The 15505-nt window shown below is 38.0% G+C and overlaps 1 protein-coding gene across 5 annotated transcripts in view; it reads left to right on the top strand.

Annotated features, from left to right (window-relative positions):
- Positions 1-15505, top strand: part of DENND4C (DENN domain containing 4C) — a 125935-nt gene that overhangs the window by 92084 nt on the left and 18346 nt on the right. For all 5 annotated transcript variants that reach the window (XM_045780742.2, XM_087869617.1, XM_087869615.1 and 2 more), the window contains 7 exons: positions 1744-2903; positions 6517-6694; positions 7370-7479; positions 7774-7949; positions 11351-11533; positions 12346-12541; positions 14529-14774. In XM_045780742.2, coding sequence (XP_045636698.2) covers positions 1744-2903; positions 6517-6694; positions 7370-7479; positions 7774-7949; positions 11351-11533; positions 12346-12541; positions 14529-14774 — 2249 coding nt within the window. The remainder of the gene's footprint in view (positions 1-1743; positions 2904-6516; positions 6695-7369; positions 7480-7773; positions 7950-11350; positions 11534-12345; positions 12542-14528; positions 14775-15505) is intronic.

Here is a 15505-nt window from a genome sequence, read left to right as displayed (position 1 = left end):
TTATTCCAAAAGTCTCTCCTTCTTTTAAAATTCAGTGTGTGTGTGTGTGTGTGTGTGTTTGGGGAGCAGGCTGTATTCAAGACGTGGAGCTAAAGGTTTTTGAAAAAAATAATTGGTATAATGTTCTGTATCCTATTTTCCCAACCTGTTGCTAGTGGGTTTAGAAAAGAAAAAGGAGGAGGGCAGAGTTTTCTTCATCAAAGGTTTATGATCTTCTCAGAATATTGACATGTATAAGATCTGGGGACTGGTGTGTTTCCTTCCCTCTTTACTCATCCTCTTTCCATGTTATGTCTTGATGTGGGAAGAGTTAGTCTAATAAGAAAGGTAGTAGTGGGGCTTTTGCCAGTATATCAGAGGGTCAAATTTATTTTAAAATTGAAAAAAAATGTGCCACTAAATTCTTGGAAATACTATGAGAACCAGTAAATTTGCTAAGATCTGTTTCTCAGATATTGGTATAAGTTTTCAAAACAGGCACAAATTTTGGAGTTGGAAAATAGGTTAATTTAATTCTCGTAAAAGCTGTGAAATATCTGTAAGTGCTTATTCTCTTTAATTGGTGTGATTATGATTATTATTTGGTACCCATTTGGAAGCTTAAAAAGAACCTTGAAATTAATTTGGAAGATGAAGACTTTATTAAAGATAACTTTCCCCTCAAGTCTCCTAGGTCATTATGCCTTTTAAAAAACAAATGAGAATCCTAAATAGGAATGGGTAGACTTAAGGTCTCATAATGATTCGAATAGGAAATAGCTTTTGGTCTTGGAATGGGAAAAAATTGCACGGTAGCAAGGAATACTACTTGCTTGTTGTGAGCAAGCACACCGGGCGTTGTACGTAAGTGATGAATCACTAAATTCTACACCTGAAACTAATGTTACACTGTATGTTAACTAACTGGAATTTAAATAAAATTTTAAAAAATACTAAACAAAACTCTTAAAAAAAAAAAAAAAAAAGACTGCTTGCTTCCCCTTACAGCCCCTGGCATAATTTTGTTCCAGTTGATCAAACAAGACTGAACTCTGAGAGACCTGGGATCATGTCTGTTTTATTTGCCGTTATATTCTTAGTACCTTATGTGGTAAATGCTAGTAGACATTTGAGTATTTGTAGAAGGAATGAATATCTGTGGAAAATTTGGAGCTATTCACATTTTATCAGCTCCTTGGAATCAAGTGTAAGAACTCCATTCTGGATCCTTTTACTTTGGGGAATTATTTTACTTTGGAGCAATAAGTCTTGGGTTTTAGCAAATATATAATCCCTCCATGATTGTGACTTTGTGCGGAGTTGATTCCTGGCAAATATTTATTGAATTAGATGTATGAAAGCCAGAAGGGAAGAGATTTTGTCTTTTTAGGTCTGTTACTTAACACAAAATATATTTCTTAAATGGAATGTAGAACTTCTCAACTGTAGGATGTATTTCTAGATCTGTATTTGCTCAACGCGATCGATTTTAGTGAACGGTACAGGTGTCTGCAGCACATATCGCATGATTTTTCAAATGTGTATGTGTCGGGGGTGAAAGGTAGGTTCTAACTGTTAACTCTGGGAGGCAGGATTGAGTGGAGGTTTTTTGGTGGTTCTTTTTTCTACTTTCTTTGTACCTTCTGAACTCTGAAGCTTTTACTCTGAGTATGTGTTACTTTTCAAAAATCAGAAAAGAAACGTTTTTCTAAAAGTTAGATCAGAAAATAGAGTTTCATTCTAATATTGCTCTTTTCCTTTTAGGTAGTACATCAGATGTGGCATTTTCTACTCATCCAGCTGAAGATGCAGTCTTTGGTGAAGGTACCAATCTCAAGAAGAATGGTGAGAGAGGAGATAAAAGACAAAAGCATTTTCCAGAGAGGAGCTGTAGTTTCAGTTCTGAAAGTCGAGCAGGAATGTTGCTGAAGAAAAGCAGCTTGGATTTAAATTCGAGTGAGGTGGCTCTTATGATGGGAGCAGATGCCAAGATTCTCACAGCAGCGTTGACGTGTCCTAAGACCTCTCCACTCCGGGTTGCAAGCACCCATAGCTTTGACAGTGTTAGTTGTCATCTAGCTGACGCTAGGACTCGTGTGTCTGAGAGCACTTGGGATTCAGAGCACAGATCTTCGGTATTAGAGATGCTTGAGGAAAGCCAAGAGCCCCTAGAACCCGTGGCTGATGACAGTGGAGCTAAAACTCCTGTGGAAAAGGATGCATGTGACAGTCTGCAAAGGGATGCTGATGGTAATCATCCCGGAGACTTGAAAGTAGGATCCAGAGATCTAATAAATAAGAGAAGTAGTTTATATGGTGTCGTTAAAGCCGTTGAGAGGGAGGATGTTGAAACTGGACTAGATCCTTTGTCTCTTTTGGCCACTGAATGTACAGGAGAAAAAACTCCGGATTCTGAAGATAAGGTGTCCTCTCCAGTTGTCGCGCGTAACCTGGCCGATGAGATCGAAAGCTATATGAACCTGAAGAGCCCCCTGGGTAGCAAGTCTTCCAGTATGGAGCTACACGCAGAGGGGGGCCGCGAGTCTGGCCCGAGCGCGGCATTTACGCGCCCTTCGGAGAGGAGGTCAAGCCTCCCTTTAGAGCATGGCCCGGCCGCTCGGGAGGATCCCGAAAGTGGAAAGCGCTCCCCTGCCGCAGCCCGGGCTAAACCGTCCACCGGCCGTTTCAAGCAGCCGACGCCCTCGCGAGGTCACAAAGAACGTTCCGCTTTAGCGGCCCTGGTGCGCTCTTCACCGCACGGCTCGTTGGGTTCTGTGGTAAATTCTCTGTCAGGGCTGAAGCTAGATCACATACTCTCAGGACCCAAGATAGACGTGCTGAAATCTGGCATGAAACAAGCGGCAACAGTAGCCAGTAAGGTGTGGGTGGCCGTAGCGTCTGCGTACAGCTACTCGGATGATGAGGTAAGGGTGTTTTCTGCGCATGCTCTGTCTGATCTGGGACGGTTGCTAGGATTTTTTTTTATATGTAAGTTATTATCTTGAGATTTCTGGCACCTTTGGTTTTTATATTTTAAAACTTTATGCATATCCTATTTCTTTCCTGAAATGAACATAAATGTAAGGAAATTAATAAAGAAATAGAATATCAGGACTACTTTATAATTCCATAGATGAGTCCGAGTAACACATTCTTTCTTTGAAGGTGCTAATGATTAATACTTTAATAATAATGCCGTATTATATTTGCATAGCACTTCACTTTTAAAATAACTTTTATCTGTTATCTCTTTAATATATATGGAATCACTCTGCAACTTAATCCGTAGATTTCATACTGCATAACAACAATTGCTAATTCTTTTAAAAATTATTGAAAAGAGAATCATTAGACCTTCCTGTGAAATAGAAGGGGGAAATTTTGCTTACTTGTTTTACAGAAAAAATTAAAATTTCACCTTTGTGTTCAAAGAATTATATAATACTTAGGTACTTTACTGGAAAAGACCGACAGCTATAAAAGTTCACTATTATTATTGTAACACTATGTTATAGGTGCTGTCATAAGCTGTGTATCTATTTTTATATATAATTTTCATAGCAGTCCTGTGCCTTGGTACTGTTGTTATCCCCATTTTATAGATGATGTACCTGAGATTCAGAGAGGTTAATTAATTTCCCCAGGTCCACACAACTAATGAGTGGCAGAACTAGAATTTGTTGTTTTTTTTTTATAATGATTTTTTATTATATTATGTTAGTCACCATACAGTACATCCCCAGTTTTCGATGTAAGGCTCGATGATTCATTAGTTGTGTATAACACCCAGTGCACCATGCAATATGTGCCCTCCTTACTACCCATCACCGGTCTATCCCATTCCCCCACCCCCCTCCCCTCTGTAGCAGAACTAGAATTTGAACTCTGGGAGACTGGCGGTAAAGTCCGTGCTCATAAACTGCTACGGTGGCAAAGAAGGAAGCAGTGTCTTAGAAGAGGCTCTGCTGGGGGGCTGTTCACAAAGAGCAAAGCAGGTGATATCTAAGTTAGGTTTTGATGGATGAATTTGAAATTTGGGTTAGTGACCGTGGTAAGGCGGAGCAAGGTGTATCTGAGAGGGCCATATGAAAAAGCGTGCAGGCTTGAGACACCATGCGTTTCAAGAAAACAGAATCCATTTCAGCTTGCTAAAGTTCTAAATAGGAAGTTAGAGATAGGAAAGGAAATCAGACAAGTAAGATTTATATGCCATTTGAAAGAAGACTCTATTCTATAGGCAAACTATTAATTGAATTAAAAGTACAATATCGAGGGGGCGCCTGGGTGGCTCAGTTGGTTAAGTGTCCAGCTCTTGATTTCGACTCAGGTCGTGATTCAGGGTTGTGAGATCGAGCCCTGAGTCAGGCTCTGCGCTGGGCATAGAGCCTGCTTGGGATTCTCTCTCTCCTTTATCCCTCTGCTTCTTCCTCCCTCCTTTTCTCTCTCTCTCCCCCCATCTCTTAAAAAAAAAAAAAGTACAATATTGAGTTCTGTAAGACAGAGTTGCATTTTTTGCATTTAAAAGAGCTTACAACGTCAGTGAAGGAAAGACAAAATAAGCTAGCTTCAAAAGTATCTTAACCTAGCATTATGTTAAGGTAAACTAACCGAATGAGCCATTTTATTTTTGAAATTTTATCTAACAGTGTTAATAAGAATAATAATTTAAAAACCCGGGGGTGCCTGGGTGGCACAGCGGTTGGGCGTCTGCCTTCGGCTCAGGGCGTGATCCCGGCAATCTGGGATCGAGCCCCACATCAGGCTCTTCCTCTATGAGCCTGCTTCTTCCTCTCCCACTCCCCCTGCTTGTGTTCCCTCTCTCGCTGGCTGTCTCTATCTCTGTTGAATAAATAAATAAAATCTTTAAAAAAAAAAAAATTTAAAAACCCCACCTTTCTACAGAGCACTTTGGACTTGGAATATATGACTATAAATTTCAGGTGGTCACATATCTTAATCTTTCTTTTCTTTTCATGACTATAGCCCTGGTACTAGTGCCTGACAAAGCAAACAGGTTATACCTAATAAATATTTTCAAATGAGGGAATGAATACAAAGTCTATAAAAAATGGTTATAACTTTTATCCAGAATTTAATCTAAGGAAATAATTAGAGATATGTATAAAAATAGCTCTAAGGGGGGCGCCTGGGTAGCGCAGTCGTTAAGCGTCTGCCTTCGGCTCAGGGCGTGATCCCGGCGTTCCGGGATCGAGTCCCACATCAGGCTCTTCCGCTGGGAGCCTGCTTCTTCCTCTCCCACTCCCCCTGCTGTGTTCCCTCTCTCGCTGGCTGTCTCTATCACATAAATAAATAAAAAAATTAAAAAAAAAAATAGCTCTAAGGAATTCATCAGTGTACACATAAAACTAAAAGCATTCTGAATGTTTAAGCAATAGAGATTTACTAAATGCATTACAGTACGTCAGTACACTGGATTAGCTTGCAGGGGTTTAAGTAATTTAGATTTAATGACATTAAAATACATAAGAATAGGTTAAAAACAATATCCTATTTTGTAAAAGTATATATATGTATTTTAAAATGACTAGAAGGATATATATTAAGATTTTGATTATACTTGTGGGTGTTGGTAATATAAGTGCATTTATTTCCTGTTTTGCATATCTAATTTTTTTATCACTTAACATGGTTTTATAACAAGACACAAGTCTTCTATAAAGCAAAAATAAAAAAAGGAAACGGCTTATTGAAATGTTTTTTATCTAGAGCGCCTGGGTGCCTCAGTCAGTTAAGTGTCTGCCTTCAGCTCAGGTCGTGATCTCAGGGTCCTGGGATCAAGCCCCCCGTCAGGCTCCCTGCTCGGCGGGGAGCCTGTTTCTCCCTCTGCCTCTTTCTGCCACTCCCCCTGCTTGTGCTTGCTCTCTCTGACAAATAAATAAGTAAAATCTTTATTTAAAAAAAAAAGGAAAAAATGTTTTCTGTATAAACTAAAGCATCAGTTCTGAGTTCAGAACTATACTGTTTGGAACTTTATTCTTATTTTATGCCTCTAATATTGATGGTGGTTGTTCTGAAAATCATATTGCCGGCTGTAAGTCTCACAACAACTTTATTTTAAAGGACTCTTCTTATCCATATTTTTCAGATGATATAATTAAAAGTTAGAGTAGTTACATAATTTCTGCAAGGTCACATACCTACTACATGATGGGGGGCCAGGACCACAGTCTGTCCGTCTGACTTTATGGCCCCTACTGTACTTGTGCTGGGGTGCCTGATTCCAGTGGAGACTCTGAGCTTCCTGGAGTTCCTTCATTTTATGATATTGATTGTTGAGAGACACCCCAACATTTTGTTTCAGTGGTGAAACAAAATCTTAAAGTATTGTAGGTCATTGTTTGACTATGGAAAGGAAATTCCAGATCATATTGAGAAGAGTTCATGGTTTTGAAAAATAGGAGGATGATAATTTATTTAAGGATTGTAGAGAAGTTTAATTCTAAGGGCAGATTGAATATGTTCTCATTGGAGAAGATGTTATTTATGTATGTGGGGTTTTTTTCTTTTCAATTAAAGGAGGAAACTAACAGAGATTACAGCTTCCCAGCTGGCCTCGAAGACCATATTTTGGGGGAGAATGGGACACCTAACATGAATATTTCGGGGTTGGTTCCCAGTGAACTTACCCAGAGCAACACGAGCCTTGGCAGTAGCAGCAGCAGTGGAGACGCAGGCAAACTGCAGTACTCAACAGGTATGGGAGAGATTGTCCTCTTCTGTCATTTATCTGCCCATACCTTCCGCTCCCCCTGCCACATACACAGTCAGCCCCATCTGTTGAATGAGCGGATAGATTTTCAGTATAGCCACACCGTACTATCACTTATTTTATATGATCTCTAAGTATTACAGTCACCTTAGGTGTATTTGTGGACTCTGTCATTGGTTCTCAGACTTTAGTGTGTGTCGAAATCACACAGAGAAGTTATTTAAAAATATAGACAAATGTCCAAAGCCCTAGGCTAAAACTTTTGAGACTGAATTTGTGGGATTGCAGCCTTAGGAAAAGATATTTTTAAGCAGCTCTCTGGATAAATCAAATGTATACCAGCGTTTGAGAATCCCTGGGCTGTCACTGAAATTTCTTAGTGCTGTGTTATTTTACGAACTTTTAATTCTGTTTATTTTTTCCAACATTCTGTTATGAAAAATTTCAAATGTCCTGAGTAGTTGAGTCATATGATGAATGATATTTTCTCCACTTATATTTAACTATTGTTAACTTTAGATATATACATACAGAAGTTTTTATACTGAACCGTTTGAAAATAAATTGCAGACTTCATGATACTCCCTCTAAATACTTTAGTATGTATTTCCAAAGAATAAGGACATTCTCATATAACGTGTTATATTGATTTCTCTTTAGGTGAACCTCCATTTCCGAGAAGCATAAAAGGGCAGGACTGTGAAAAATCAGACCATGGTTCTTCTCAAAATACCAGCATGTCCAGCATCTATCAGAATTGTGCAATGGAGGTAAAAGTTCTGTATTCTTCCCATGATAAAGTGGCTGTAAACATCTTTCAGAATGGCACTGTAACAGAATTCTGTGATACCCTTGTAGACAGAAGAGTAAATCATTTTGTTGAATTTGCTTCATGTCTCATGTAAGTAAGACAATAAACTGGTAGTTTTATCTGTAAAGTGATTGAACTGTTAATTCCAAATTTGATCAACAAAATAAATAAAATTCTGTGTCTCAAGAGGATGGCCTGTTAAGGTGACTTTTCACTGTGGAGGTTCTCAGTGTCTGCACTTTTCTACTCTTAGGTTTTGATGTCAAGTTGTTCACAGTGCAGAGCTTGTGGAGCTTTAGTTTATGACGAAGAAATTATGGCTGGATGGACGGCAGATGATTCAAATTTGAATACAACCTGTCCATTCTGTAAAAGCAACTTCTTGCCTCTTCTCAATATAGAATTTAAAGACTTGAGAGGCTCTGCAAGGTTAGTATTGTAAAAGCTCCAGCTCCCTTAAGAGGTGAGTGCCGTCCCAGAAGGCATGACTCCTGGGGGAAGACTGAAATAGTCATGGCACACTCCAGCTGTCCCTTTCCTTTCTCTCCTTCACTCTCAGTATTGGAGTAGAAAATACTGGTAATAGAGGAGATACACAATTATCAGTAGTAGGTAATTCTTGGCACTAAACCTTATAGATCTTTCAGAACTTTAATGTTTATCATTATTTTAAACTTCATTCTCAGTGACTTTATATCTTCTAGAAGAAAAAATAAAGGTGTGAGGGATGGGGTGTTTTGACTCTTCTCCTAACTTCTTGCCCCTTTACAGTAGTGTTCTGTACGGTGAAATGACCAAATTCTAGGCAATAGAAAAGAGACTAGGTGATCTATAATTAGTCATTAAGTAATTGAGAGTTTGGTAACTGCTTACTTAATTACACTTAATATTCTATTTGTTGTATGGAGCAGACAAACTTCATATTATGATCTACCTTTAGCGGCTTTTAAGTATCTCTAATCGTACAGGTGTTTCTTCTTAGCTTAGTTTTTCCGTTTAGCTTTAGGCGTGGAGCTGAGTGAAATCATATTCTAATTCCTGATGCACTATCATCATTGCTTTGTGCAAGGATCCTCTTACTAGCTCTACCCCCAACCCTGCCCCCATTCCCACTCTCATTCCTTTATTCAACAAAGACATTGTCTCTACCCTGTGTGATATGTAGTTGAATATATACCCTCATAAAATACATTGTTTTGCACAATTATGCATTTTTTAAAGATTTATTTATTTATTTATTTATTCGACAGAGATAGAGACAGCCAGTGAGAGAGGGAACACAAGCAGGGGGAGTGGGAGAGGAAGAAGCAGGCTCCCAGCGGAGGAGCCTGATGTGGGGCTCGATCCCAGAACGCCAGGATCACGCCCTGAGCCGAAGGCAGACGCCCAACGACTCTGCCACCCAGGCGCCCTCTGCATTTTTAACTTACATAATTAGAATACTGATAATCTCCATTACTCAGTTTAAAAGCTGAGTTGCTATATGTACATCTAGTTTATTCTTTTTCTCCTGTAGAAAGCTAATACCTCATTTTATTTATCCATTATCCTGCTATTGCTCAGTTGCTTCCAGTTCACTGTTACTGTAAATATTTCACTGCAGTGATGGAGTGAACTGTAAAATATGTCTCCTGAGCTTGTGAAATAGTTTCTCTCAGAATAATAGTCTTAGAAGCGAGGTCATGGAGTCATTTTCATACATGATTTCAATAAACAATGGAAGATTGCTTCCCAGATGGCAGTACTCCCACTACTATACTAGTGCCTAAGAATTCTCATTTCTGTATATCCGTACCAGCATTTGGTATTATTTTTCTATTTTTTGTATTCTAGTGAGTATAAAGTAGTATCTTATTTTTGTTTGAATTGCTCTGAATATTAGTGAGTTTATCTCTTCACATACTTGTTAATTATTCCAGCATTTTCTATGAATTGCCTGTTTCTATTTTTACCTTGTCCATTTTTATATTAACTTTCTTTTTCTTGTTGATGTCTGTCTTGAATATTCTTGATATTAATTCCTTGAAATCATTCATTTTGATGTTATTATCCATTAATTTTCCACCTTATGATTTGTGCTTTTGGTCTTGTTTTAAAGGTGGTTTCCCATCTGTAGGACATGAAGAGTGTCTCCTGAAGTTTCTTTTGTTAGCTTTATATTTTTACCTTTGATATTTAGGTCTTTAATCTGGACTACACCCTTGTGTTTGTGTATGATGGTAGGAATACAGCCTTATTTTTCTCCATGTGAGGAGCCCGTTTGCTATCTTTTCTTCATTGATGGGTAGCCTCACCTTTATCATGTATCAAGTTCCCATGCACAACCTCACCCTGCTTCTGTGTTCCCTGTTTTTGGGTCAATAATCAATTTTTATTACTCTTTGTATTACATCCGGTTGATAGGGTAAGCTCCCTGTCATGGAATTTTATTTATTTTGCTTAGAGCAACTTTAGTCTCCCCTCTCCCCCCACAGCCCCCAAATCCAGCTGGAGTTTTCACTGAGATTGCAGCATTATATGTATAGGTTAATCTGGAGAGAATGGACATTTTCAGTATTACTCTTATCTATGAACAAGATCTGTATCTCCATTTTTTTAGATTGTCTTTTATATCCTTTTAATAGAGCTTTAAATTATTCTCCATAGTCTTATACTTTTTTGTTGAGTTAATTGTGTTTTGTAAGCTAGTGTGTTAAGTACCTTATATTTTCTAAGTAGGTAAAAAGGAGTATTATTGATTTTCCTCCCCAATATGTCATTATGGAAAATTTCAAACTTGCAGCTGAGTTTAAAGGTTTTTCTTACAGGGACACCCAAATAGCCATCTTTCCAGTTACTGTTTTATTGTATTTGCTTTATCACCTGTCTGTCCCTTCATCCACCAGTCCGTCTTATATTTTTATTTATTTAAAAGAAGATGTAGACATTAATATACTTCTCCCCCAAAGACTTTAGCATACATATTAACCAAAGTTCAGTATTTGTTTACAGTTTTTTTCTTTTGCGATAAAGATGTATACAAAAAAATCTGCAAATTTAAAATGTACCATTTGAAAATTGAATGCACACATTTATGCAACTCTAACCCTTAAGATTCAGAACATTACTATTACCTCAGAGAGTTCTCTTAATGTCCCTTGCAAGGCCCACCTCACTCCATCCCCACCCAGAAAGAGGACAGAGATAAGATGAAAACAAAATAATGAATAAAGGGGAAGAGGAAATGACTAGAGACAAAATGGATATTTAAGGGGGAGAGGATACTATACACACTTATAGGTTAATACATGCTAAAATGCCATTGCTGCCGTGTTTTTTTTTTATTGTGTTCAGTTAGCCAGCATATAAGTACATCATTAGTTTTTGATGTAGTGTTCAACGATTCATTAGTTGTGTATAACACCCAGCGCTCATCGCAGTGTGTGCCTTAATACCCATCACTGGGTTACCCCATCCCCCTACCCCCCTCCCTTCTGTAACCCTCAGTTTGTTTCCCAGAGTCCAGTGTCTCTCATGGTTTGTCTCCCTCTCTGTCTTTTTTAACTCAGAAAATTAATGAAATATTTTGCTTTCCATCTTCCTTCATAGCTTTCTTTAAAGGATCTTATATTGAACTGTAATGACTTTGAGACCTTTTTCATTTGAAAAGTTTACGACAAGAGAAGAAGAGAGAATGATAGCGGGGGTGTGTGGGTGTGTGTTTGAAAGAGGCAGTAGTTCTATGGATTATATAATTCATCAGTGACTGCTTTATCGTAAAGTGATTCTAAATATGAAATTTAGAGGGTTCTAGGTTTTTAAAGACTTTTTTTTCATTGCTCCATATTTAGCTTTTTCCTGAAACCAAGTACCTCTGGTGACAGTTTACAAAGTGGCAGCATTCCATTGGCAAGTGAACCTTCAGAGCACAAACCTGTATCTAGTTCAGCAGAACCTGACTTGATCAACTTTATGGATTTCCCAAAGCAAAGCCAGACCATAACAGAAGAAACCACGTCTGCAATTGAGTCAAGGTACCACAGGGCACAGAGAAGTCTGTATTATAAATTGGGCACCCTTGTAAAAATTCCATCTTTACAGATAACCTGATGCATGTAGGCATAAGTTCTGGCATTTAAAAAAATTCGGTCTTAACTTTTTTACTATGATACATTGTTTAAGTATCAAATGAATGAATAAGATGATAAACTATTTTTGAAATCATGTTTAATGTTTTATAGTGTCCTTTTACAAAATGAACTTCTCAAGAGTACAGAGTATTTTCCCTTGTAGGGTAGTCACTGCCAGTTTCCAGATCGCGTGTAACACCCAGTGCTCATCTTTACTATGAAACATACTGTTTCCTCTTAAATACTGTTTGAATCAAACATTTTTTGAGAGCCTATTGTATGCTGAGCATTATGCTAAGCACTAAAAATAAAAAAGTAAGCTCTGGTCTCTGTCCGTAGGTTGATCATGGCCTGATAGAGCTTAAATACTTATGAATGAATCCGTAATACTTAGCTGCATAATTCTAGGTGATTTTGTTTAATAATGATGAAGTAATGTTTGAATAAAGCAACTGAATGGGCACTTTGTCTTTTAAAAAGAATATCTATTACCTACCCTTTGTCGTCTTCCCACCCTTCATCAGAGTCATCCACTCCGTCCTGTTCTTCTGACTACTCTTACAAAAATGTCTGAAGAAAATGTAAATCTTACAAGGTGGTACTCATTCTTCTCCGATACATTCAGTAGACTCAAAATTCATTGTAGAAAATATTCTACCTGGACAGCTTTAGATTGTATTACAGCACAAACACAGCATTTCTTCATTTTTTTAAAGTGATGAAATAAAGAGAGCCAGTGGAGAAGTCCAAACTATGAAAATTTCACCTGCGCCTAATAGTTTATCAAAGCGAAATGTATCTTTGACTCGAAGTCACAGTGTTGGAGGTCCCTTGCAAAATATTGACTTTTCCCAGCGACCGTTTCATGGCATTTCAACAGTCAGTCTCCCAAACAGCCTGCAGGAAGTTGTGGTATGTAACAAGATTATAATTATCTGTGTATTCATGTAAGTATTTATTAGAGCAGCACATAATCCATAAGTGATAAGAATTTTTCGTAAGCAGACTAAGAATTTTAAAATTTCAAGTATGTACAAAACTAAACAGAAGAGTATAATGAGTTCCTTTGACCTGCCATCTGGCTTCAGTAATTTTCTCCTTGGGGCCATTCTTCTTTCATGTATATCATTATTCAGTTCTTGCCTAGATTCCTCTGAAGCAAACTTTAGACATCATATATTCCACTTGTAAATATTGCAGTATACTGCATAGTTCCTAAGAAATAAAGACTCTTAAAAATATAATGCCATTGTATGACTAAAAAAATAACAAAGTATTCAATCTGTTCAAATTTCTAATGGTTTAAAAAATGTCAAGTTTGTGTGTGCTTTGTAGCTTGACGAATGGTCAAATAACATCTCTGCATTGCAGTTGGTTGATCTGTTTTTTAGTCTTTTTAAATCTGTAGCCCCTTTTCTTAACCTTGCAACTTATTTGTTGATTACAACCCTATAAATGGGTAATTTTATCTAGAAGCTTGATCAGATTCAGGTTTTTGTTTTGTGGTTTATTTTGTAAGACAATAGCAGTCCCTCAATAGAAGACTTGAACTTTCTTTGTGGCTACTAGCTATTAATGCCTCAGTGCCCACATCGGGTTATACATTTCCAGCTGTAAAGGGTGATAGTCTAACTGTCTTTATTATATGGGGTATACCAAAAAGAGAAACTTCCCACATGTGTTCTGTTTGCTTTTCCAAAGACAATTTATTTTGGGAAGGTAGAATAACTGATTTTTTCCTTTTATTTACCAATTTTCAAAATAACAAGTTGGGTTCCTAGCATTCTCCCAGGTGATCAATTAATTTGGAGGAATAGGGTATCATTATGAACGCATTGATTTAAACATTTATGTTTACATCCATTGCTGTTGTTACCCTTATTAATACTTACATTATCCCAGGCACCTGGGTGGCTCAGTTGGTTAAACGTCTGCCTTCAGCTCAGGTCATGATCCCAGAGTCCTGGGACTGAGTCCCTCATTAGGCTCTCTGCTCCGCGGGAAGTCTGCTTCTCCCTCTGCCCCTCCCCTGTTCCTGTCTGTGTGTGTGCGCACGCACACGCGCTCTGTCTCTTTCAAAAATAAGTAAAATCTTAAACAAAACAAAACTTCCATTATCCCATCTTTGATCAGCGAGAAGCCTCTGCACATTGGTGCTGTAGCTCCTTTGACACAACTCTAGTAGACTTTTTGTAAATTTTTTTAAAGCTTCCTTGCTTTCTTATGTGACAAGATGTTTCATGCTCATGTGATAGATTCCTTTCTCTAGACCTAGAATCAGCCATTTCTCTAAGAAACCCTGGTTCTTTTTAGAGGAAATGGTATTTGGAGACCTCAGCCTGGGCACTAGGGGTACTCATTGATGAGTTGGTCATAGCATTTTATTCTGATTATAATATGCACAACTTACGAAGACTAAACTGGATTCTTTTTTCATTTGTTACTTGATTTGTAAGACTGCTCTTTAACTACTTTAGTTTTCGTTGCAATCCGATGTAAAAACAAGCTTTTTACAAGTAGATATAATTGTAAGAGGAGTCATCAAATAGTAACACAAAGATTGCTGCATCTGTTTAGAGTTTTAGAAAGAAGATAAAGTCAGCTTTTTGGGGGGAATCACCATAAAACATCTGAAATGTATTTCTTATAAAAATAGAGAAACTCAGTGTTTAAAATAAGGTCTGTTATATGGATTATTAATTTTCTTTTGTAATCCTTGACATTTATGATTAAGTATTTTTTTCTTTTTTTAGGTTTTCATTAGGGTATACTGCATGTAGCAGTGGTTCTGAAATCACTGATTTTGAAAGGATAGATAAAGCATAATCTCATTGAGAAGTACTCTTAAACATACAGAATAGGTAATATTCACTTCTTTCTGTATTTTTATTTTTTAAAGGATCCTTTAGGAAAAAGACCCAATCCGCCCCCCGTTTCTGTGCCCTACTTGAGTCCTCTAGTGCTTCGTAAAGAACTTGAATCTTTGCTAGAAAATGAAGGTGATCAAGTGATTCACACATCCTCTTTCATCAATCAACATCCAATCATTTTCTGGAACCTCGTTTGGTATTTCAGACGTTTGGACCTTCCTAGTAACTTGCCAGGACTCATCCTCACATCTGAACATTGTAATGGAGGTGTACAGGTAGGGTAGCAGCTTTGATACTTACACTGCATTGGGGTTGGTTAGAATGCGGCTTAGCTTCTAGTAACAGAGCATACAATGACAGTGCCGTAACAAGATGTATGTTATTTCTCTCTCACATAAAAGTTCGGGTAGGTGGTCCTGGAATGGTATAATGTTAGGGACTTGAGAGCCTTCTGTCTTTTTGCTCAGCGGTGCATAACCTCTATTTCCAAGTTCCATACCTGGTCCAGGATGCCTACTCTGTTTCCATCACATCCACATGCCAGCCAGCAGTAAGGATAAAAATGGATGGAGAAGAGCACATCTTCTTTCTCTAGGGATAGTCCCTGGAGTTGCAAGTAACATTTATCTATGTATCTGTTTGGCCTAAATTTAGTTACATGGTTATATCTAGTTGCAAGGGTGGCTAGAAAAGATAGTTTTTATTCTGAACTATCAAATCTCCAGCTGAAATTCTCACAACTTTATTTTTTTTTTTTTAAGATTTTATTTATTTATTTGACAGAGAGAGAGACAGCCAGTGAGAGAGGGAACACAAGCAGGGGGAGTGGGAGAGGAAGAAGCAGGCTCCCAGCAGAGGAGCCTGATGTGGGGCTCGATCCCAGAACGCCGGGACCACGCCCTGGGCCGAAGGCAGACGCTCAACGACTGAGGCACCCAGGCGCCCCACAACTTTATTTTAAAGGCCTCCTCTTATCCATATTGTTCAGATGATATAATTAAGAGTT

Source organism: Ursus americanus, chromosome 18 (assembly GCF_024610735.1).
Source record: "Ursus americanus isolate L20-20 chromosome 18, mUrsAme1.1.p, whole genome shotgun sequence".
Taxonomy (NCBI): Eukaryota; Metazoa; Chordata; class Mammalia; order Carnivora; family Ursidae; genus Ursus; species Ursus americanus.
Note: the sequence above shows the minus strand (reverse complement) of the source record. Positions and strands in the feature narration are given on the sequence as shown.